The sequence below is a fragment of the Mchenga conophoros genome, linkage group LG12 (genome assembly GCF_057382185.1).
Source record: "Mchenga conophoros isolate Kocher_MC1m ecotype Shallow Benthic linkage group LG12, M_conophoros_male_GT1.1, whole genome shotgun sequence".
Taxonomy (NCBI): Eukaryota; Metazoa; Chordata; class Actinopteri; order Cichliformes; family Cichlidae; genus Mchenga; species Mchenga conophoros.
Window position 1 is genome coordinate 19,400,652 of NC_140537.1, and position 23,504 is coordinate 19,424,155.

Below are 23,504 nucleotides of genomic sequence, written 5' to 3' on the forward strand. Positions count from 1 at the left end.
CCTTGTACTCTAGTGTAGAACAAAGAAATGCTAAAACTCCTTCATTCCCTCGGCTATAACACCTTCTTTGTTCAATTTTAGTTTTTGTTATTCTATTTAATTATTGTATTGTTAATTTTTATTCTTTTTTAAACATTATTGTTTGTTGAGCTTTGCCTTGACATGCTACAGTAGTTATTGCTTGGTGTCTAAGGACTCTAGATTGTGTGAGTAAGTTGTGCAGGTAACCTCCAAGCAAATTGCCTTTCTTTGGGATTAATAAAGTTATCTGAATCTGAAAATGGGGTTCAATCCAGTACTAGCAAGCTCTACCTAGTGACTGAGTGAAATCTAAAATAGTTTTGTCTCTGTTACTCTACCTTATTAAATGTGCTAATTTGCCATTTAGAAATACATCAATTTAGACTGATATGAAGAGCGGCATAGTTACATAATTGTCAATGAAAGTCCCCAGATACCAACATAAAGCTTCACATGTACAGTTCTTCATGAAAAACAACATATCGCCATTATTCAGCAGTGATCTGACACCAAAAATGGCAGTTTAGACAAACACCCACATTAGATGACGAGTCTTTGCCATTGTCTCACTGAATGAGGACCTGCAGCACCTGCATCCCCGGTTGATGACATTTTACATTCTCAAAAGCTTTCAGCAACTTTCAGCATCTCTGCTGCTTTGATTTCCTCACCAACTGTCACTCAGCACTGGATCCTCACAGGGCTGCATTCTCAGCCCCCTGCAGTTTGCCCTGCACACATATGACTGTACACCAATCCAACCAACCAACACCACCTTCAAGTATGCCGATGACACCATCGTAGTTGGGCCCATCTCTGATGGAGATGAGACAGCATACAAGGTGGAGGTAGAGAATTTGTCCTGCTGGTGCTCAGAAAATGGCCTGAAGCTAAACGTCCGCAAAATGAAAGAACTCCTCATGGCATCATGGCAACACCATGGCCCTGGTAAAGAAGGCACAGCAGCACCTGCACCACCTGCATGTGTCCATTCAGATCAAGTCATTTCTTCGCACTAATTCCAAGCACTTCGCAACCCTTTCCTTTTAATGTGTGCCTTTTCTATTGTTTTGTGTATATTCCCCTTGTTTTGTGTATATTCCTATTGTTTTGTACATATACATATAATTTTGTATATATTCCTGTGGTTTGCTATTTATTCCTTCTGTATTACTATTTATATTTTATTCCTGCACAGTTGCTGTGGAACACTCACAAATTCATTGTACATATACAATGACAATAAAGAGATATTTGTGAGAGGATAAGGCTCACTTGTTAAACATAAAAACAGTAGCAGTCACAAATTCTTCAGAAAAGAGCAACTGAGAAGAAAAACAAATAGATGCAGGTATTAAAGAACAGAAGTTTGGATAATTAGCAATAGTTTGAACGTGTCTGCTTGATAGACTTCTGATCAGTTCGTTGTGTTGCACACGTCACTCACATTTCCGCATTCATAGATCATACAAGAGATCAGAGTTTATCTAATGTTTTCTCGTGAGTTATGTAATGTTTCGAAGTGCTGATTGAACTTGTGTAACGCTGATCCGGTGACTGCATCAGCCTCTCCTTGTCCTCAGTTGGGCGTCATTGGTCACAAGGTTGCTGTGCTTTTGAAAGATCAGATAACCTTTTAAATAAATGAAACATATGTGGTCATGTGACCTGATAGTCATCTTTGGTCTGCATCTGTGCATATGTTGCTTTGATTGCACTTTATGTATCAAAACATCAACAAAAAAAAAAGTCACCTGGCCCACCTGGGTCTTAAATTTTTACATAATTTAATAAGCCAAAATGCAAAAGCAGTGTGTGAAACAAATAAGTGCAACCTCAGTGCTTCCATAGACATCGGGAGGGTAAAAAGCATCTAGGTTGAGCGTATCAACTGCCTCTATAAAAGCTTTTTCAGATGTGTGTTAACACAACGCCCAGAAAGAGATCAGAAGTGAACTTAGTGAAACAATTGTTGCTGCCCATCAATCTGGGGAGGGTTACAAGGCCATTTCCATATATATATATATATATATATATATATATATATATATATAAAAGAAAGATTTTTCACAAGTGAAAAACATTCAAGACAATTTGCAGCCTTCCCAGCAGTGGTGTTCCAGCAAATTCACCCTAGCGTCAGGCCTTACAATGCTCAGAGCAACTACATCTCACATTCTACAGGCCTTACTTAGTATGTTAAATGTTAAAGTTCATGACTGTGCAATTAGAAAAAGACTGAACGAGTCTGACTTGTTTAAAAGGGTTGCCATGACAAAGCTTCTTTTGTCTAAAAAAGGACATGACAGCATGACCTAGGTTCACAGAGTTGCATAAGAAAAAAACAACGAGACTTCTGGAACAATTTCCCTCCTATAGAGGTGACCAACTTGGAGAGGTTTTTCCTACATGCACCGCAGAAATGTTGGTGAACCCAAACACAGCGTGTCAGCACAAAAACCTCATACTAAATATCAGCACGGTGGTGGAGGAATGATGATTTGGGCTTATTCTCCAGCCTCAGGATCTAGGCACTTTGCAGTTGACCATAAACTCCTCAGTATACAAAAATATTCTAGAGTCAAATGTTTGGTCATGTGTCTGACAGCTCAATTCCAACAACACCATGAGCCAGTCAAAGCTCGCAAACCTCAATGAATGAAGCAACGTTGTGTAGAAGAGTGGGCCAAAAATCCTGCACAATAATGTGAGACACTGACAAAGTCATACAGAAAACAATTACTACATGTAATCGCTGCCAAAAATGGTTTTACAAGCCACTAAACAACTGGGTGCACTTAGTTTTTGTGTCTTTGGGCTTGTTGGATGGAGGGAAATAATGACACAGTGTGTGACATGTGTTCACCTGAAGTTGCATTTGTCTAACTGTTAGACCTGGTAATGGATGGATCATTTTTCATTATGTTCTGATATATAAAACCACAAAAATGACAGAAGCTGCATTTTATTTTTAACCATGACTGTATAACACAGAAATACTTCAAATCTAAAACGTTGCAGTGATAGCTGTTTTGTTTAAAACACTTAAGCTTCTTTTCATTTGTGGTATGAGTACTGCTGTATAGAGAACAAACTGGAACACTAGTAGCTTCAACACAAGCACTGTAGGTATGCAGATTTTACAGTCATGTGACCTGATTAACCTCAATCCTATCAAACTGGGTACACTGTCAAACCCGCATTTCACGTGTTCTTTATACTACCCTAAAATTAAAAACATACCTATAATTTGCGAGTTTGGGACCTATTCAGTTCAATCGGTATCACACAGTATATCGATATGCAAGGTACACCAAGTTCTCGAAGAATGCTTGATTTAAAATAAAAATGACAACTGAAGTTTGAATAGCTGGATTTATGCCAGTTATTTTATATATGGAGCCAAACAACCAAACAGTCCTGTTTTACCTTCCCACTGTAAGGATCGGGCATCTGGGTTTTACATGAATACATCCAAACATAGTCAGTATCAGTATCAATCAATCTCGGACTGTAAGAGCATGAATTAGGGCAGGTAGAAACATTTACAGCAGAGCTATGATGGCCTCTGGTGGTGCAGCGGAGAAGTATCATTGATGACTTCCGGTTGTTTAAAGCCTCCAGGTTTCCAGGCTGCTCTAGTGCCTGCTGTTTTCATACTGCCATTCGTCTGCACATCAGAGAACATGCACTGACTCAGAAACCAATTAGATCAATGTTCTGCTCATCCACAAACCCTTCCTGGTCGCCGGGCAGACTTTAAGTTTGACTGTAAACAGATCTTATACTTTTCTTAATACTGAGCGAGCTTTAGTGCGATTTTATATTCTATTCGGATCTGTCCCTACATAACCCTAAACTGAGAGATTCTCTTTTACCTAAGCCATGTACGTAAGACTCAATGGTGCAAGCTTATTTCATAGTTACTTTAATTAAATTCACTACGGCTGTCAGTGATGGTCTGAAGAGGCGTATTCACAGAAGGATGCACAGACCTCTGCAGGCTAGGCACCAGCACCCTGTCTGCCATTAGGTTTCAGGATGAAATCCTTTGATTGTCATAAAAACTTCTGAGTATCATTTGGTTTTGGTTGTTTGACTTTATGTAATGATTTGGTATCCTTTTATTACTAACACATTACCCGGTCCATATCTGCATAGATATCCAGCATGCTTTTCTTTTTAACCACTGAGATCTGATGTGTTTTCAAAGTGTTTCTTAAACGTTTTTAAGCAGTATATAAACTATACAAACCTTTTGGAGGAAGAAAAAAAAAACCTTTATTATTTATATTTTTATTCAAATGAAGAGCAACAAAATGATAAAAGCATCTACAGCATTTCATTAATGTGCAACAAAAACAAAGACAGTCTGACTGGCTTTACTGCACATGTGGTCCTCTACAGTAGCCCTATCATCACATACTATGATTGCCAGGACTCTGACAGAAAATGAGACATGAAAATCAAACTCTCCGGCTAATGTAACAAGATAGTAAGGCCTTTCTAAGGAAAATGAGCCAAAATCATCAGGAGGATAAAAATGCAAGGATTCCAAAATATTTCTGTAAAGTCATTATAGATATAATGGAATAAATAAAGGGGGAAACTTTACTGGTAAAGTGTAACCAAATCGGTACCATCTCAGTTCTTCACAGTGCCGTACACCATCGTTCTCACCTGTTCACAGGAATAGTTGCATTCTCCGAAATAAAAAAAAAGGCCACCATTACCAGCAACTGTGCACAGATGCCTTTGTAACAACAGTCTGTACTACTGTTTTGGACATTGGTTTTTTTTTTTTTTTTTTTTACATCAATGGAACAAACAATATTATGACCACCAAAAAAGAGATGCAGGCCTCCTGAATGTAATGATGATCACATTTCACCTGCCAATCATGGCAAGCAATAGAGTGAATAAGTACCGCTTTGGCTGAGGGTACAGCTGTACTTAAATAACATCTTGTTGCAAAACTGGAGGAGCTATCTCAAGACAATAAATAGTGAACATACAGAGGTGGTTAACACTGGACCAACTTTAAACATTCCTATTTTTGGCTGACAAGTAACAGCTTACTGAGCAAACTATCAACATGGATTGTTCTTCTGTATACTTTGGATACTTAAATATGCACATTAGCCCTTAAAACACAACATTCATGAGCAAATGACCTCCAGGTGTTGTCTCAAATCAAGAGATGCAGTAAAACACTTTAACCAAGACTCCTGATCAGGTAGATGTGTACAGTCACACACACACACACACACACACACACACACACACACACACACACACACACACACACACACACACACACACACACACACACACACAAGAAAGCTAATTATTAAATTGTTTAAAGTTTAGATGTTTAAAATGGTACATCCAAAACGGCAAGGGAAAAGGCTTTGGGGTTGAGCATATCTACACTATAATTACAACTTTACAAGCGGAAAAAGCCAAAGAGTGAGTCTGTAAAGTGACTTCATTGCAGGAAAGTGATCCAAATTTAAAAAGAAAAAAAAAATTAAAAAATTGTTGATTAAAGCTTGGCTGGGATTAAAGTTTGGGGGAGAGATAGAAAGGAAGGAAGAAATGAATGTTTAGCTCCAGTGTGCACTGCCTGCTCTCACCTAAGACACAATGGCTATCATTTTAAACCTGCACTATTTTTTGTACATCATCTACAGTACACAGTGGGATATTTTTGTCAGTACATTCATTCAATACCAACACACTGGCATCTACTCATCAACGAACAAATCTTGTAGCCCAACCATGACTAGTATAGCAAACACTTGGGATCGCATGAATAATTAGTACAGGCTGACAGGTAGATATTCTTCCAACAAAAAGACACGTGGTTACTTTAACTCTAAGGATAATCCTATCTATCAAGTAACATTAATTTAAATTCATCATTGCTGAGAAATCCCTGACAGCTGCATCTTCACATACACAGTAATATTGACATTAATCATACTATTGAGTTTATTTTAAAGTGGCCGTTTTACAGCTCACGATGAAAGGTGCCTGAGAGGTGGTTGGGCCAAAGGAGTGTGGGTGAAAGCATGATTGTCTGCTCAGGCGTGAGGTTTAGATGAGAACTGCGGAAGAGGTTTGGTCAACAGCATAAAACATGAGGAGTGTGTATTGCATCTGACGACCCCCTGTCACAATCACACACACACAATCAGATCCACCCTGAGCTATCATGTACAACTTACAGGACCAATCTCAAAAATTAAAACAACCTGTCCAACCAGCTAGAGCACAACCACTGATTAGCGCTCTGGTCTGGATGAGGGGAGGTAAAGGACACAGTCCTAAGATAGTGCAAATACTGTTGTTGTCTCAAAGAAACAGCCCAGTTGCTTGTTACTGGGGTGGAGACTTGTTGGAGCATCCGTGTTACAGCCATTTTTGGAGTGTAGGCAGGTTCCTGTCCATCCAGCGCTGATTCAGCTTTATGGTTTCCAAAGCTTCCTGCACGCTCCTCATCTGAGAGCCACGCTCCTTCAGACCAGAGAAGAAAGCCTGCACCTATAAGACATCAAAACACACAAGCTCAGCTCACGAAACAAGTACACTGAGAGTCAAACAAATGCATTCTCATAAGAAATGACTTAAGGACATACTTTATGAAGTTGTGCCTGTGTGGAGGACTGGGAGGTAACAGATTTGATGATTGCCTGGATGGCAAAGGAGCCAATAGGGAACCTGCAGCCCAAAAGACAAAATCGTTGAATTTTCAGGTGAAATTATCTCAAAATGCTATACAAAGGGAAACTCTGAGACTAACTTACTTCTCTATGAGGCGGTCCCAGTTCTCTTGTATGAAGTCCCAGGCAAACAAACAACCAGCAAAGCTCTGACACATAGTGCTGATAACCAAAGGCAACTCCTGAGTCTGAATGAGACTTCCCCTCAGACCAAACGACAGAATCCTAGAAAGAAACCAAACATGTCAAAAGGACCCTGATTGTAACTACACAGCGTGGGGATCAAACAATCTTTAGTATAAAGAAGTACATTTTGAAAGCTTTAAGTTGAGATAGAGGAGAATTTTAAAAAACTGAAGCCATAAACCAAAGTGTAATGCTCTTTGCCGCTCTCCCTTAAAAATGTGCCAGAAAACAGAACATAGCATTACTTCAAAATAACTGGGAAGTCTGTGGTCATTACAATTCCCAGATCAATGTGAAAATGCACAAAATCTTCATTTGCTGACTTCTTGTTGAAATCTAGAAACATTTTTTATACTTTCACTCCTGTATACTAATGCTGGTATTATCACAAAAGGCTTAACAATACATCCTATTGAAAATTCAGGGGAGTTAATGACTTTACTGTAAAGCCATCCAGTGGGTCGAATTGGACCCTTTGGTGTTTGACACACGTTTGACACCACTGCCGTACATCTCAAAGGTTTATAACTATTATATTAACAGGTTTTAAAACAAATAACTTCTAATATACAAATCTCAACCTTTTAATAACAACATTTTCACGACTTGTTAAATATCCATGATAAATAAATGCAGATGTACAGAGAGACAGGGCAGTGTCTAGCAGATGTTGCGATTCACCAGTCACATCAATCTATGATCTATGTCCCTGCTCTCACTTATGATCACAAGCTCTGAGTAGTGACCAAAAGAATAAGACCGATGCAAGCAGCAGAAATGATCTTTCTTTGAAGGCTGTCTGGGCTCTTCCATGGAGACAGGACTCAGTGTAGAGCTGCTACTCCTCTGTTTTGAAAGATCCCAGCAGAGGTGACTAGGATCCCTTCTGGGCCCCTTTTGGATGAGATGTTTTGTGCCTGTTCTACCAGTAAGAGCCCCTGGGGCAGACCAAGGACATGCTGGAGAGATTACATCTGGGAGCAACTGACTTTACACCAGAAGAGCTGGTGGAGCAAGGTCTGTGCTTCTCTGCGTAGGCTGCTGTTTATTCACACCCGCATGGATGGAAATAAATGGATGGACTTACTGAAAAAGACATCAGCTACATTCTAACATAATCTAGCATCCCCAAAATGCAGTCTAATCAACTTATTGAAGATCAGTTTGTTTAGATGTGTGGGGCACCATTATACATTACAGTATAATGATGCCCCAAACGCAGAACAAGTTTGAAGTAATTTAATAACAGTTTTCCACCTGCTGAGTCAGTAAACATCAAGATTGCTTATGCCAGAAACAAAAAACAAACTATAAATACTTCGCAGGGTCAGTAACAATTTTTACATGTAAACTACAGTAATATAACTACAGCACTGACAAGGTGAGTAACTGTGAGACCTTGAGTATGTCAAACTTTTGCTCTGGTGGAATCAAGTGAAGTCATTTTAATGGCATCGCAGGACTTTGAGTTGCAGATGAAATTAATGGGCGGGGAAACGGACTTTGTTAAAATAGCGCATAATTAACAAATGCAAAAAAAAAAAAAAAAAAAAAAAAAAACTTACTGTACTAAACGTTGTGGGTTCTGAGTGGATGCTAGGCCCTTTAGCATTTTCCGCTTCTCTGAATCGTACGTGGCATGTACATATATGTTGAAAAGAGCGTCCCAGGTTTCATCAGACCGGCCAGCCACTGTAAATACAGTCTGCTGCAGATCACCAGGAATCCTATGACAATAAATACAAAAGAAACAGACTTTTACTTTTGCTACTCAATTCTAATTTTCTGATTCCATTAGGTCCCATCACCTTCCATAGAGATTGAAAATGTGGCGTAAAACCGCAAAGGATTATGGGTACGAGTGGCAAGCGGTACTAGCACACGCAGGCTTTCACATGAAAACAGTCACACAGTGATAAAAAGAAACAGAAAGAATGGCAAGATGCTGTTGTATTATTAACTGCAATAGCCGGTCGCATACCAGCCACGGGAAGCCGACCGGTAAAGAGATCAGTTGTTATCGGATTACGTTGTGGAAGAGAAATTGTTTAAGCCATGTTTCCGAAGTAACAAAGAGCCGACGGATGACCTGGATTGCAGCCATTCGAAGACCAAATATAATGTCCCAGAACACTCCAGTTCACATGTTAGTCTGCTCCAAGCATTTCCATAAAGGTAAGTCTTCTGTTTAACATGATTGTTGATGTAGGTTACAAATAAGTCTTATATTGATTTGAAATGAATTCGTTACGCTATGCTGCTTTGTTCACTGTGGCTTTGCGGGCCAATGTTTGTTGTGTTTTGTAGGAAAACCAGCCTACAAAATGCTGGAATACAGACTGGGCACCCTCTATCAACCTGGGTCATACTGATTTTAAAGCTGCTACCACAGCGGGATTTGATCGGTTAAGAGAGAGAGAGCTCAAAACAGCCATGAAAAGTCCCACATATATGTGCCCAAGTGTTGTATTGAAGCAATCAAGTGATGAATAACTGTTTTCCAATATGTTGTTTTAATATGGTTTTTTGGCATTGTTGATTTGTTTTTCACCGAAGCAGCTAATAAAGCATGATGGAATACAATGTTGCGTCTTTCCTGTAAGATTCTATAATAGAATGAAACAATAATGCCAGTTATAAATAGAGACATTGAATTGAATGAATTCTTATTTTATTTCTATTAGACCTGAAAATGTTGTGTAATACTACAACCTGAAATGACAAATAGATTGCGTTGGCCAGGAGATAAAGAAAAAAATGTAACAACAGCTGTGAAATGGAATAGTCCAAATCACCAAAGTAAACTGGACCTGGGCTTGTTGTAGGGATCTGAAGTTTTTAAACATTTTGTGAGTGCATACACTCACCGTCGTTTTGTACACAACAGTTTTGGGGGCAAATAAAATGCAAGTAGGGATTAAAACCGCAGAATTAATGATGCTGGAAATACTAGCTCTTGATGCAGTGTTTTGATTTTGTTGCCACTCCTACCCACAATACAATGCGCAAAAGTCACGTGGTCTGTCAATCTCTATTTCTAAAATGATGTTTGACTAATACTGTTCACCGTGTTACCAGCTTGAAACGAAGCAGAGTAAGACAATGAAATGTTTGTTGTGCTCTGGACGTACCTGAGGGTACCATTTGACTCCATGTACTTTTTGAACAGGGACGTGGCCTGCTGGGTGCAGTTTTCATCATTCAGATTACAGGCCATCTCCAGCAGAGCAGAGCGCAGCTCCTGTTTGGACACATTCTCTTCTTCTTCCCATGTTTGTTTGGCCGTCAGATTACGAAATTTGCTCATAATAAAATTCTGTCAAAAAACAAACAAACAAAACAAACCCCAAAACAAAACACATTCATTAGCATGATAAAGCCAAAACGCAGATGAACTAGGAAAAAGACTTGCTCTGACCTTATCAAAGATACGTTATGTGTTAAGTGTCAAATCAAAGTCAGATTTTTTTTTAGCAAATTAAAGTTTTATCACGTAATATGACGTAAAAAAAAAAGAAAAAAAAAAGAAGTAATGTTAAAAGATGTAGATTAATAGTGAAATTAAAGAACGTCATACTGGCCGTTTTGTGAAATGTAACAATTGTGTCAATCGTGTTTACTGTTGAAGTCACTGCTGCTAGAAGAAGCAGGAGGAATTGTAAAGTGTACAGGGCTATACTCTCTGCTCAGATCCAGAGAAATGCGGCAAAACTGATCAGAAAACTCTTAACAGTATAAATGGATGACAAACCAAAGTACATTGCAAAATCAGTCCAAGAAAAACGAGGCATTCTTCAATGGCCAAGACATTCACCTGATCTCAATCAAATAGAGCAACTTTTCAGTCAAACTGAAAAAGAAGACAGAGAGACCCACAAATAAGCAGCGGCTGAAGGTGGCTGCAGTAAAGGCTTAGCAGAACATCTTAAGGGAGAAAACACACCAACTGGGGATACCTGTGAGTCCTAGACTTCAGGCAGGACTGCAAAGGACTTTTAGCCAGGTATTGAAAACTACCCTAGATACAGCTAATGTAAAGTTTTTTTATTAAACCCCCTGAATTAAAGATTCAAGTCTGCACTTCAATCACATCTTGGCAGTTTGATTTAAAATCCATTGTTTTGGAGTCAGAAGCAAAACTTTAAAAATTCTGTCTTTACTGAAAATCTAATTTCTTGGGTGTGAGTTCAATACCTTCATGCGGGATGCAAGATTAGACTCCTGTCTTTTTTCAAGCTGTCGGTAGATATTATTGAGCTGTAAAAGGGCCTCTGTCACAGGAGAAGTCTCAGTGTCCGCTGAGACATATTTCAGTAGATTTATGACCTGCAGGAAGGACACACGTCCCAATCTAGTGACGACACGGGACAAACGAGGAACAGAAGAGCATCAAAATGAAGCAGAAGAAATTTAAAAAAGACTTTCATCACTAAATGCAATTAAAAGACTTTGATACCTGGAGAGAGCAAAGATGTTATGTATAAGTGAAGCACGGTCCTCGTGTGTAAGAACGCCGACATTTGAGAACAAAGCTTGAGCAAGAGCAGACCAGCCATCCTTTCCGTAGTCCACTATGTAGAAGCCTGTATTTTTGTAGTTCAACTTCAGCCAAGTTACATTTTTTGACAGCTTAAATGTGTCTGAAAATACAAAAAAAAACAAACAAACCCCAAAACAAAACAAATAAACACATGAATACACTTAAAACTTTTCATTCGAGAGCAGCTCAGCCAAGGACAATTAGAATAGGTTTCTATTTTAGTCTTTTACCTGATTTATTTTTCAGAGTGAAAACCTGTCTGCACTCAGGGGCCAAACTACAGCTGTCGTTCACGTACGTCACTGGAATATGCCACAAGCTAAACAGAGTGCACACTACAGTTAGCACGGTGGTGTCCTTATGATTTATGTGTGTCTGTCTGTCTGTGTGGTAATGTGTAACCCACCTTGACGTATGCGTGGTATTGTCAGATGTGAGCAAGAAGTGCTCCTGTGCGAGTGTCACCTGGTTTCCCATGAGGTTCACAGTGACCAGTGGGAAGCCTTTCTGTGATGTCCACGATGTCATCATCTGCGATACATTCATGTGGTGCGTGGACTTATCGGTCTGAGGATAGGAAGGGGAATATTTGATCTGTGTGTGCAGCCAAATGTCACGCTTTCATTTTTTCTCCACACATGAGAATTAGTGTAGAAGGGGACTCATATTTTGCAGCTATATTCTCAAAATTTGTGCAAACAATTACAATTTCTAGTATCCAAATGGCAACAAAGTGTACACTACTCACAGAATCTATCCAAAAAGATCTCTTTGATGAACAGATCAAAGATAAACTCTAAACTATGAGAGACTTGTTGATCAAGTTGTTAGCATTGTGGCAGACAATAAGATGACTAAGCAAATGAAAGCATCAACTTTAACTGAGGTCATTAGGTTGAAACACTCTTGTCACAATTATATAGTCTTTGCATCTGTCTTGTGCTCTGCCATCAAAAGGGAATAAGCAAGAGAACAAGCAAGGGAACATTCTATGTAGAGCATATTAGCTACATTTGAATTATAGATTGACTGCAATACCTCAGCAAAGAGTAAACAGAATAAAAATATCTATTTAAAAAAAGAAGTTCTAAATAATCTCCATTATGAGACTATTTACCAAGTTAGAAAACAAGGTAATATAACATATCTATATTTAACAGGACTATTTTCAAAAGGCCTTATAAGAGCCTACTCAGGACTCATATGTAATCATCTGTATCTTGCATAGTTGCAATGCTATCCACTAACAAAATCTTTCCTTATATGCAAAGACGTAAACAGTGTAGTACAGATAAAGCACTTGTAGTTGCTGCTACAGTAGATTAGAGCCCATCAGGCATTATCTATTTACTAGTTTGATATCAGCAAGTATAATGTTGATAGATGACAAGTAAAAAAAAAAAAAAGTAAAGCAGGGACAGGAGAAACACTCTTTAACCAGGTTATGAGTGTTGGTGTTACATAGTTTGTTCACCAGAGGGCACTATGCATCTTCCTTTTTGGTAACATGGGTGTTTGGAACTAGGATACATCCTGGTGACTAATTTTCTAGCCGTTTAAATGAGAGAGAAAAACTTTGTTTACTCAACGAGCCCAAAGGTCAGAACCTTCTTACAAATATTTCATTTGTATTTTAAGGGCTATATGAACCCATTAATCATATTTCTTATTAGACAATCATGTTTTAAATGTTGCTTAAAGGTGCGGCACTTTACATTCTGTATAATGTTGTAAATATGCACAATATCAGATTAACTTACAGCCTTTGGCTAGCCATAGCAGAACTAGCAGCAGTAGCCTCAGTTTCTTCCTGTCTAGCTTCTACACTCCAGTTTACTCCAGTTTATTCTGGCAAAACCAACCTACGGCTGCTCATGCTTTACTATAAAGTACTACAGATAAGCGCAGGCAGCACTCTGGCAGCCATCTGTTTTACTTTTCCCTCGTTCATTTACAATTTCCTTTCACGGACACACAGAGAGGTGTGTGCAGCCAACTGTAAAGGCTGCAGTCTGACAGTGCCCAGCGGTTGTGTAACATCTTTGACAATATCTTCCATTTAAAAAAATAAGAATGCTACATATAGCCAACTCTTATTTCTAGCAGCAACGTTTGAACTTCTAGTCAATTAGTCATGCACATCTTTTAACACAACAACCAGCTGATCCATGCAGATTTAGGGAGAGTGTAAATGAGTAAATAAATAGGTGTTGTGCGACAGAAAGAAAAAAAAATTGATTTTTAAATCAACAAATATTGGTATTGGTCTTAAAAATACTGTATTGGTCAAGCTCTATGGTAAATTTTACCAAGGCTACATTTTGCCACAATCCCACTTCACAAAGGGGAAAAAATAACCAGCCACTGTGTCAGTAAAAACACACATATGCATGAACATAAAAAACACACCACTAATACCTGTGTGAGGCTGTTCCAGAGGTCATCAGTGTCTGTATTTAATCCACTGAACTGTTTGAGATATTCAATGATACCCTTTCTGAACTGTTGATCTCCGGGGAAGGAAGCATTCAGCATTAGAAGAATGGATGCACCCTGGAAGACAAAGAATAATAAACTAGCAATAAACTATCAAGAATTCATGTGAGGGTCACTATTTCCTTAAATGAACAGCTAGAAATCAAAGTTAAGTGAATTAATGAACAGCATGTGATGTACTTATAAGTCAGAGTTTACCTTTTCATAAGAGACAGAGTCAAACATCTCCTCTACTTGTTCTGTTGTATTAACGTCTGTCGACACAGCGTGCGAGGAGTTTAGTGCATCTTTGTCTAGGGCTCTGAACCGCACTGAGAGGAATAAATTACCCTGCAAACAAACAGGACATACTGCATATGTAGGAGCACATAACATTATCTGATTTAAAACTATGACAAATAATTTGGCAAGCTACACGGCAGAACGTACAGTTTCCAGGTCGGGCGACACTTCCTGCAGTGACATGTACTCCATGTAAGTGGCAAAGCCTTCGTTGAGCCACAGGTCATTCCACCATGTCATAGTCACCAGGTTTCCAAACCACTGTAAAACAAAAAAAAAACAAAAAAACATTGGACATGTGAACATATTCACTGTTTCTTTTCACAGATACAAACACAAACAAAAGTACCTGATGAGCAAGCTCATGTGCTATGACAGAAGCCACCACTTGTTTTTCCAGGAGAGAAGACTCTTTGCCCACTAACAAAGTGGTTTCCCGAAAAGTGATTAGCCCCCAGTTCTCCATGGCTCCTGCCAGGAAGTCAGGAATAGCTACCAAGTCTGACACCAGAGAAAGACAGCATATGGGGTTGTGTAAAAACGGGACAGGGGGAGAACAGTTACACAAGGATAGAGCACAGAGTGTGTATAATTAAATATCCATTGGTTTACTCACCTAGTTTTTTGAGAGGGTAATTAATGTCAAAGAAGTTATTGTAAAACTCCAGCAGTTTAGAGGTTATGGTCAGAGCATACTCAGTGTGCCCATTTTTCTCTGGTACAGAGTAGACTGACACCTAACACAAACAATAAAAGGTATTTATATGTATACACATATATATAGTTTATCAACAACAGCACAGCCTCACTGAAAAATACATTTTAAAAAAAATATTTGCAGAGGCTGAACTGAAACAGAAAAATATTTCTCTGCTAGACCTACCTGGGTTTCTGAAACATTTTTGGTGTTAGGGGTGAAGTCAGCAACGATGAAGGCCACCAGGTAAGTGCTCATGTTAACACTGGTCTTTTCAAACTCATCCTGCACAAGGCCATTGGAGAGATTTGTGGATTTTGCCTGAAATACACAAAACAAGGATGTATTGAAGTCCTCTGCAATAAATCAGTATTGTTGACTTATTGTGGATGAATACAGCAGTGCAGCACACCATCTGGTAGTATTGACTGTACCCCCACCGTGACCTGAGAAGCCATAGTGGTTACAAGAATTACAAAGTCTTCAGGACAGGATATTATTATAATTATGCTTTGTAAACTGTGGTTACATAGTGACAAAGCACAATCGTAAGTTTACTGCAACTGACAGTATCTTAAAAAATCGAAACTCTGTGAACTCTATAATACAGTGGACAAACCCATCATGTAAGCCTCCTCAGAAGAAAGCATATTTCATTTTGTACATCCAAGCCGGTATGTAACAGCTGGCATTAATTTAAAATTGTCACCATTCAGCATCTGTACAAAAAAAGAAGAATCACTTCTTCAAAAGCCAAACCTCTATTAGGATGTTAAACTCTCATGCTACTGTAACCAAATGTAATTCAAACCTTGTGTCAGTTTTCATACATTTAAATCTAGTCGGATACTGCCAAAAATAACAAATGAACAAGTGAATAAAAATAATTCAACCACATATGAATGAAGCCTTATAAAACACTGAGTAGAATGTTTCAACCATTAGTATCATAATGCAAAACTCATTCATTTTAAATTACCTTGGGCATGTTTGAAAGAGTCATGTAGGTTTTTTTTCTGCTGATTTTAATCAGGAATGTCGCTTTGAAAGCTGGTTCATCAAAACAAGGGAAGGTTTTCCTGGCCGACAGCGGCTCAAACTGTGTTGCTGCTAGGACCCTGGGGAAAAGAGGGGGTGAACATGACCATGCTGGAAATGTTTAAACTCCATAAAACATTTTCTTTCTGTATTTGTTATTTTTAAAGCACTCATTTGTTAGACTGTGGCGATGAGATGAGCTGACTCCATAGTCTGTACTTATGGCAGAACCAATTCAATTGTTCCTATATAGCACCAATTCACAACAATAGTCGCCTTAATGTGAAGTATATTTTAAGTGTAAGACCCTACAGTATTAGAAAAAAACTCCAACAAGACATCCCCGTGTGAGCAAACACGTGACAACAGTAGGAAAGAAAAAAACCCTTTTAACAGGAAGAAACCTCCAGCAGAACCAGGCTCGGGAAATGACAACTATCTGCCAGTTGAGAGTGAAGGGAAAGGGTAGACAGCAGAGAGAAACAGGTCAAAAGGAAAACTATAAGAGAAAAGGCAGGAGTTTTATAAGTACTAATGATTAAATGCACTAGTAGTGTATAAACACACAGGGAGTGAAAAGAAATGAGTGAAGATGAACTTGTCAGTGCATCATGGGAAGCCCCCAATAGCCTACGCTTAGTACAGTATGAGTCAGGGTCATTAGACCCAGGCTTGACTGTAATCTTTATCAAAAAAGAAAGCTTTGAACCTAATCTTAAAACGTAAAAGTAGAGTGGGAGAAGCCGTCTGTCTCTTCAAGTCCAAACTGGGTGCTGGTTCCAAAATACACGGACCTGATCGATGAAGCCTCCGATTCTACTTTTAAAAACTGTAGGAACCAAAATTAAACCTTGAATCTGAGAGCAAAGTGCTCTAATGAGGTGATATGGTCCTAAGAGGTCTTAAAGATAAGGTGGGACCTGATTATTCAAGGTTTTGTATATAAGGAGAAAAATTTTAAATTAAATTCTGGTGCCAATAAGAGAAATACGGTCTTTCTTTCTAGTCTCACAGCAGCATTTAGAATCAAATGAAGGGTTTTCGTGGACTTTTAAGGACAGCCTGATAACAATGCATTACAACAGTCCAGCAAGAAGTAATAAATGCATAAACTAGTTTTTCAGCATCATTCTGACAGGATGATTCTAATTTTAAAGATCTTGTCCACATGAATGAAGGCAGTCCTATATATTTGCTTGATGTGCACGCTGAAGGACATATCCTGGTCAAAATGACTCCAAGATGACTCACAGTGTTACTAAAGGTAACACTATGAGGCCATCTGAAGTAAATATCCTGTTAGATTTTTAGGGCTGAGTACAATAACCTCAGTTACATCTGAATTTAGAAGTAATTTAGGCCTTTATGTGTTTATGACATCCCTTTAATTTAACTAGTTGATTTGCATGACCTGGCTTCATGGATAAATAACGCTGTGCATCATCTGCATAGCAATAAAACTGTATGCAGTGTTTTGTTATAAGGTTGCCTAAATGAAGCAAGTATAAAGTAAAAAGTATTGGTCCCAGCACAGAACTCCACGACTAACTAATTGGAAATCTATCCAACAGATATGACTCAGACCATTGCAGCACAGTTCATCTAATACAAACAGTATGTTCTAATATCTGTAGTAAAATCTTGTGGTCAGTGGTAGCAAACACTGTACTGAGGTCTAACAGGACAAACGCAGATATGAGTTCATTGCCAAAGGCCATTAGAAGATGTTTCATAACCTTCACTAATACCGTTTCAGTGCTATGATGCACTCTCAATCTTGACTGATTAACTAGTCTAGTTAACTAGTCTTTCAAGATTCTTTGAACTAAAAGGAAGATTAACAACAGTCTATAATTAGTTACAACAGCTGGAACAAATAAGAACTTTTTAAGTAATGCCTTAATTACCGCCACCTTAAAAGCTTGTGGTAAGTAGCCTGCTAATAAACAGCCAATGAGCAAGGGGTACCTTTTGTTTTCATCCTTATCAATGTAGAAGCTCTTGTAGAAACCATCATATGCGTTTGAGAAGTTGGCAGAATATTCCATTGTCAAAACACAGTACTGGCCTGCTTTCAGCTCCTCTGAGAAATTAACAGCTAACTGCTGTCTGGGTTTGTATTCCAGTACAGTCACATCACTGGCCTGCCCATCACCCAACTGGAAGAGAGAAAGTGTTAGTCACAGACTAGCAGACAAAAAAAAAAAAAAGTAAATTTATTCATCAGAACACAAAAAATTCTCTTCAAACCCACTTTGAAGGTTGCTTTGGTAATGTTGAGATTAGCACCATGGAATACAATGCGGTTTGTGCTGTGAAGTATAGACATGCTGATAACAGTTCTGCCCGTGAAGGTCATTTTGTCGAGGTCGGGGTTCAGGGTGAGGTCATAGCTGAGAGGTTTTATGCTTTGAGGGAGTCGGAGCTGTGCCCATGGAAACAATTCACCATTTGTGGAGATGGGGTAGACTGGCTCAATGGGATTGGTCTTGTTTGGCTTATGACAACCTGCCTGCAGAGGATAGAGAGTTGGAGTGAGCAATGAATGTGTGACTGAGCATGGAGAAAAATAAAATGTTTTTGCTCTGAAATTGATATTCTTGAAGACTAATTAATATTTTCCTTACTTTAGTAAAGGTGCAGCCAGGTAGGAAGTAGAATACCATGGTCACTGAGGCCACTATCACGAGGAATAACACACATACAACTATGGTACGTGATGAGGGTCGTGAACATGACCTGAAATCAAAACGAGATTAACATTACTTACACTAACTTATTTTAAATATGAAGAGGATCTCTCTGCTAACTTGATTGTTAAGTTTTGGTTAATGCGAGCTTTCATAACCGGCATTTAGACAGCGAGTATAAAAATGATCATCTTTCAGTATGAGACAGTTTGCCGGTGAAAGTTGAAGCCTTCACATGCGAAAGTTTTTTATTATGTGACAGGATGTGGTATCTGCATACAGCTTTTTTTAACATTTACCTTATGTAGTCAATAACAGTACTTTGAGGTTAACCTGCACAATTATTTTAACTATGACTTTGCTATATTTAATGGTTACTTTTTTGATCCGGAAGCACAACTCAAACTTAGACCATCTTAGCCTGTGTTGTCATTGCTGTCATTTCATTCTTGGCACAATGACATAATATAGTTTTAAAACAAAATTGGAATTGTAGCCACAAGTTTTCTGACAGGACTCCTAACAGCATGTCTCTTCATAAATATATATTTGTTTTTCAACAGTACTAACAACTCTGCTGGGCAAACAGGGACTACCAATGTTGTTGTACATGCTGTACTTTTATCTTCCGACTCACTAAGTCAAAATTTGTTTTCCAAAAATACTCAGATCATATAATAATACTAAAGTATTTATGAAGCCCTATATGCCACAGAGAAAAAATAATTTTTTAAGTAAACTTGCTGCACATTATCCCATATGATGAACCCTACTTTACCTTGGTGGTGCCTGTCTGGTGTAAGGAGAAGAGTTGGATCTGTGAGCAGAGCTTCGGTTCATAAAAGACATGCCCAACAAACGTGCTGAAGACTCGCAGTCCTCCTCATCGTCATCCATGTCGTTTTCCCCCAGGCCTCGCACAAGTAACCGTGAACTACGGGGTTCATATGTCACTTCATCTGGATCAAGAGCAGGAAACGTCTGGAGAGAGCATATCCAGTAGGTTCTATTATCCTCTGGTTAAATCATGCAGATTCCTATTCATTGTATAGACTTTCCATGTAAGTTAGTTAGCACGGGGTAAAATGTCATATGTAGAGGGGGTGACGAGACTGAGTGCAGAGAAATGAATGATAAAAACAATAATCAGGTAAGAGAAGAGTCCAGATAACAGGTAATGAAAGAAGATGTGTTTTAATAATGATTGTAGCTGTCCTTTCTGCAGCTGCAAAAGGATCGAGGAGCTTTAAGAGAGGATTTGGTGACTATTAGAGAATGAGAAAGTGTAAAGACTTCATCTATAAGGCTGTATGATGCAGCATCACTGCGGTGACTGAAAACTAAAACTGCATATGAAGTATTACCATGATGAAGAGATAGCATTGTCAGACAGAAGCAGCTTACAACTATTTGCCCCAATTCGCTCACATTATCAACCCTGACATACTGGCATACCGGAAAGGCTGTGGAGTCTTTGGCTAAATCCACAACATCGGGCTCTTCTTCAAACATGCTGTTCTCAATCATGTTCCTCGGCAGGCTGGCACGCTCTGTAGCACAAAGAGGAAGAGAAATCAGACAGATGCTGCTAAAAAAAAGGGAAATGATTGAAAGGAGAGAGATGTAACAGAATTAAGATGTAGAATTACAGAGTAGCAGAAGAGACTATCTGGCACAAAGAGCAATGTTGTCACTGAATGCGCTTTCAACACAAAGCCACGTTTCATAAAGTGCTCACAGAGTTTTTGCAATTTCCCGTTAGAACACCTTCTTCAGTATTTCCTGCTTCTTTTATCTACACAGAACAGGTTTATCAGGTTGTTGAAAGACTAAACTGCAGACATTACAAACCTGGAATAACTTCTTCTCCACAGGGAAAAGAAGTGAAAAAAGTCCCCAAATAGGAAAACGCTAAAGCAAAGACTACTCATCACTAGACCATGTCACATGCAGTTTTTAAAGGCGTGCATTTCCTCAAACTAACCTGCATATGCAGCTTTATGACAAGAGAAGGCCTTGTTTTACAAACTTTAAGTCACTGCCTGGAAGCCAGACTTTCCCCACAGTAATTCCTGAAACAATCAGAGGCATGTTCAACTTCCTAATTCAATAACTAAAGTATTAAAATGATGAACTGTGCAACTCTGCAGTTTCAGCCCCACAGTCCATTCATGGTTTTACAGCCTAAACAGTTTTCACTTTCCATTTCATGGCTGTAAGTGGAAAGCACAGAAAGACACTGAACACCTAAAGTGTTCACTCAAAAACAACTACAGCAAACAAAGATGAGCTTTAACTCCCAAAGAAAGTCAGCAGACCAGAAATGTCAGAGGTGAATTATTTTGCTCCTTGTGTGCTCAGTACAGTGTTTCTGATATGACAGCGTGGGTCGACACAGTCTCCCTGTCTGGACCACACTGCTGCATGATGAATATCTATAAATAGGTTAGGAGCTAAGCAATGGGCAAAGTGGAAGGTCTACAAGGGTTTATAAGAATAGCAGTGACTAAACACGTTAAACAGATATTTCATATGAGCAAAATGACATTCTCAGAAGAGAGAAGTGGTTATGGTGATGGTTATGATTAAGCAGGATAAATGTAAAACACCCACAGGTCTGTGTGTAAATACACTAAAGCAGTCTATCGGCAAACTGGGGTTTTCCTGTTTATGCAAAACAAGTACAAACCCAACAGCAGACTCACAGAACTACAGCTAAATATGTGCCTGTGTTTGGCAGGTGTGTCCCCAAGTAATAAAACACAGAAAACACACTGCAAAATGGCTCACTCTTTAAAGTTTATAGGAAGGGAGAATATGTAAACGTTTTAACATCATTATCTGATGTAAATGTAATTACGAAATACAAGTTTGGTGTCAGAAAATCACCAAGTCACAATCAAACCTCCTTACATGCACGCAAAGATACACAAAAACAGGAAGTCAAACTACAGTGATTTTGCTGCTGCTGCTACTTTCCTCTGAGCTGTTATAGTGTGTACACAGCCCTCTCTTTTGTTTGCTCTAATAAAACAATGCACGTCCTGGGACCATAACAGAGGTTATAAACAACATGAGCGGCTGGGAGCGTGACTTATCGGCGCTCCACGTCAGGAGAAAACACAGCAGCTATCAAACCAAGCACACTTATATCGAGCGAACAGTGCTGCTATGCTGTTACAGATAACTTGAAACGTAACAGGGTGCTGTGTTAACACAACCTCTGTTCTTAAGCTGTTAGAAATGTGTTTCACTATCTTTATTTCAGTTAAAATATTTAAGCAGCCCACTGATTGATGCTTATGGGGAAATGAAACTCGTATGCAAATGTAAGTGTCATGTCACGGTAGGACTATCAACAATCAACAAGATCGATTGAGAGTAAAATTAAGGAAATTACGCAGCAAAGACAAAGCTGCTTTAATACAGTTTTTAAAAAGTCAATCGCAGCATGTGTCCTCGGGTGAATGTCACTCCCAGCCAAATGTCCCGACAGTTATTAGCTGGCCTGCTGCTGTTAGCTTGCTCTTTTACTGTACCCTCTGCCCGTGTCTACTTACCTGAACTGTTACTGTCAAACAAATCCATGGTAAGATATCTCAAAAGATCTTGTCCCGTCCAAAACAAAAAAATTGGGAAACCTCTGCACTCTCAAAGACGCTAGACAGCCGAAATGATTTTATCGCTGGCAACAACCCACCGCAGGCTCCCTGACACTACACTAGCGGTAGCTAACTACGTAGTAGCTAGCCTGAAACTAGCCAACTTCTGACAATTGTAACCGACTGAAATACATTCAGTTAGCTAACGTTAGCCGCTTTCCATAACTTTATCGCCCATAGCTGTTTATTCAAGTTAAAAAGCGAGTAAGGGGCGGTTGTTGTTAACTAATACACCTTGAGCTAAAAACACATGAACTACTCTTGCTCGCTAAAACGCTCGGCAAACAACAAACACACGAGCAAATGACACTTTTCCTCCTCTCCGATCAGTTGTTGACGACCTCCCGTCAAATTACAATACTCACATCTGATTGGATGTTCCCACCGGGAGGCGGGGCCACGTGCACGACGGATGCTTGCGCCCCTACCAAAATAGGTTTTTTGGTTCTCCTGAGAGGACGACGTTCGTGTATATGGTAAATACAGCGTTTTTATATTCTATTTTGGATGTGTATGCATGTTTGTGTAAAGTGGGGGAAATAATTATTCCATTCCCTGTTGACTTCCAAAGAGATGACCAGTGCCTAGATTTTATGATAGTTTCATTTTAATCGCGAGAGACATAATATCAAACTATAATCAAGAAAAACAGATAAAAGTTATAGGTTGATTTTCATGTCATTGAGGGGACTATTTGATCCCAAGCAAAACAAACCCTTCTTGACAAGCACAGCAGTAAGATGTTTTTTGGAGTTGGTCAGCAGGTTTGTTCCCTCTCCTTTAGGGTTCTTGGTTGCTGTTTTTCAGCTCCCTCCACAGATTTTCTGTAGGACTGAGGTCTAGAGACTGTCTAGGCAACAGCATGATCATAATTTGCTTCTTCTTTAGCCACTCCTTTGTGGACTTGGTGGTATGTTTTGTTTTGGTTTTATCATCCACGACCCATCTTTAGTATTCCGGCTTAGGGAAGGAGGTTTTCATCCAGATTTTACAGTGCCGTCCATCAACCCTTCATTGTAGTTAAGTTGTCCTGTACCCTTAGCAGAAATGACCCCAAATCTTCTCTGGATCATTTAGATGTTCACTGGCAAACTTAAGACGGCCTGTACTGTGCCCTCTTGAGCAGGGAGACCTTGCAGGCACTGCAAGATTTCAGTCCATTACAGT

At 39.1% G+C, this 23,504-nt stretch overlaps 1 protein-coding gene across 1 annotated transcript; it reads right to left on the reverse strand.

Annotated features, from left to right (window-relative positions):
- Window positions 1-4,283: 4,283 nt before the first annotated feature.
- lnpep (leucyl/cystinyl aminopeptidase) lies at window positions 4,284-22,672 on the reverse strand. Its single transcript, XM_085294217.1, has 22 exons — window positions 22,236-22,672; window positions 20,131-20,225; window positions 19,454-19,656; window positions 18,613-18,724; window positions 18,240-18,497; window positions 17,954-18,144; window positions 15,927-16,065; window positions 15,134-15,268; window positions 14,867-14,987; window positions 14,600-14,751; window positions 14,398-14,511; window positions 14,167-14,298; window positions 13,891-14,025; window positions 11,879-12,039; window positions 11,703-11,791; window positions 11,389-11,572; window positions 11,127-11,283; window positions 10,064-10,248; window positions 8,498-8,659; window positions 6,831-6,971; window positions 6,663-6,744; window positions 4,284-6,567 (listed from the first exon to the last, which is right to left on the reverse strand). Exons 1-22 carry the CDS (start codon window positions 22,261-22,263, stop codon window positions 6,436-6,438), a joined length of 3,108 nt encoding a protein of 1,035 aa, XP_085150343.1. The 5' UTR covers window positions 22,264-22,672; the 3' UTR covers window positions 4,284-6,435.
- Between the last annotated feature and the right edge of the window lie 832 nt (window positions 22,673-23,504).

Bases quoted from the DNA above. Each gene is read 5' to 3' on its own strand.
- lnpep (XM_085294217.1), bottom strand. From the start codon at position 22,263: ATGGATTTGTTTGACAGTAACAGTTCAG. The intron at 11,284-11,388 runs GTATCAAAGTCT...TGTCGTCACTAG, and splicing joins AACATCTTTGCTCTCTCCAG to ATTGGGACGTGTGTCCTTCC. The intron at 8,660-10,063 runs GTACGTCCAGAG...TTATTGTCATAG, and splicing joins GAGTCAAATGGTACCCTCAG to GATTCCTGGTGATCTGCAGC.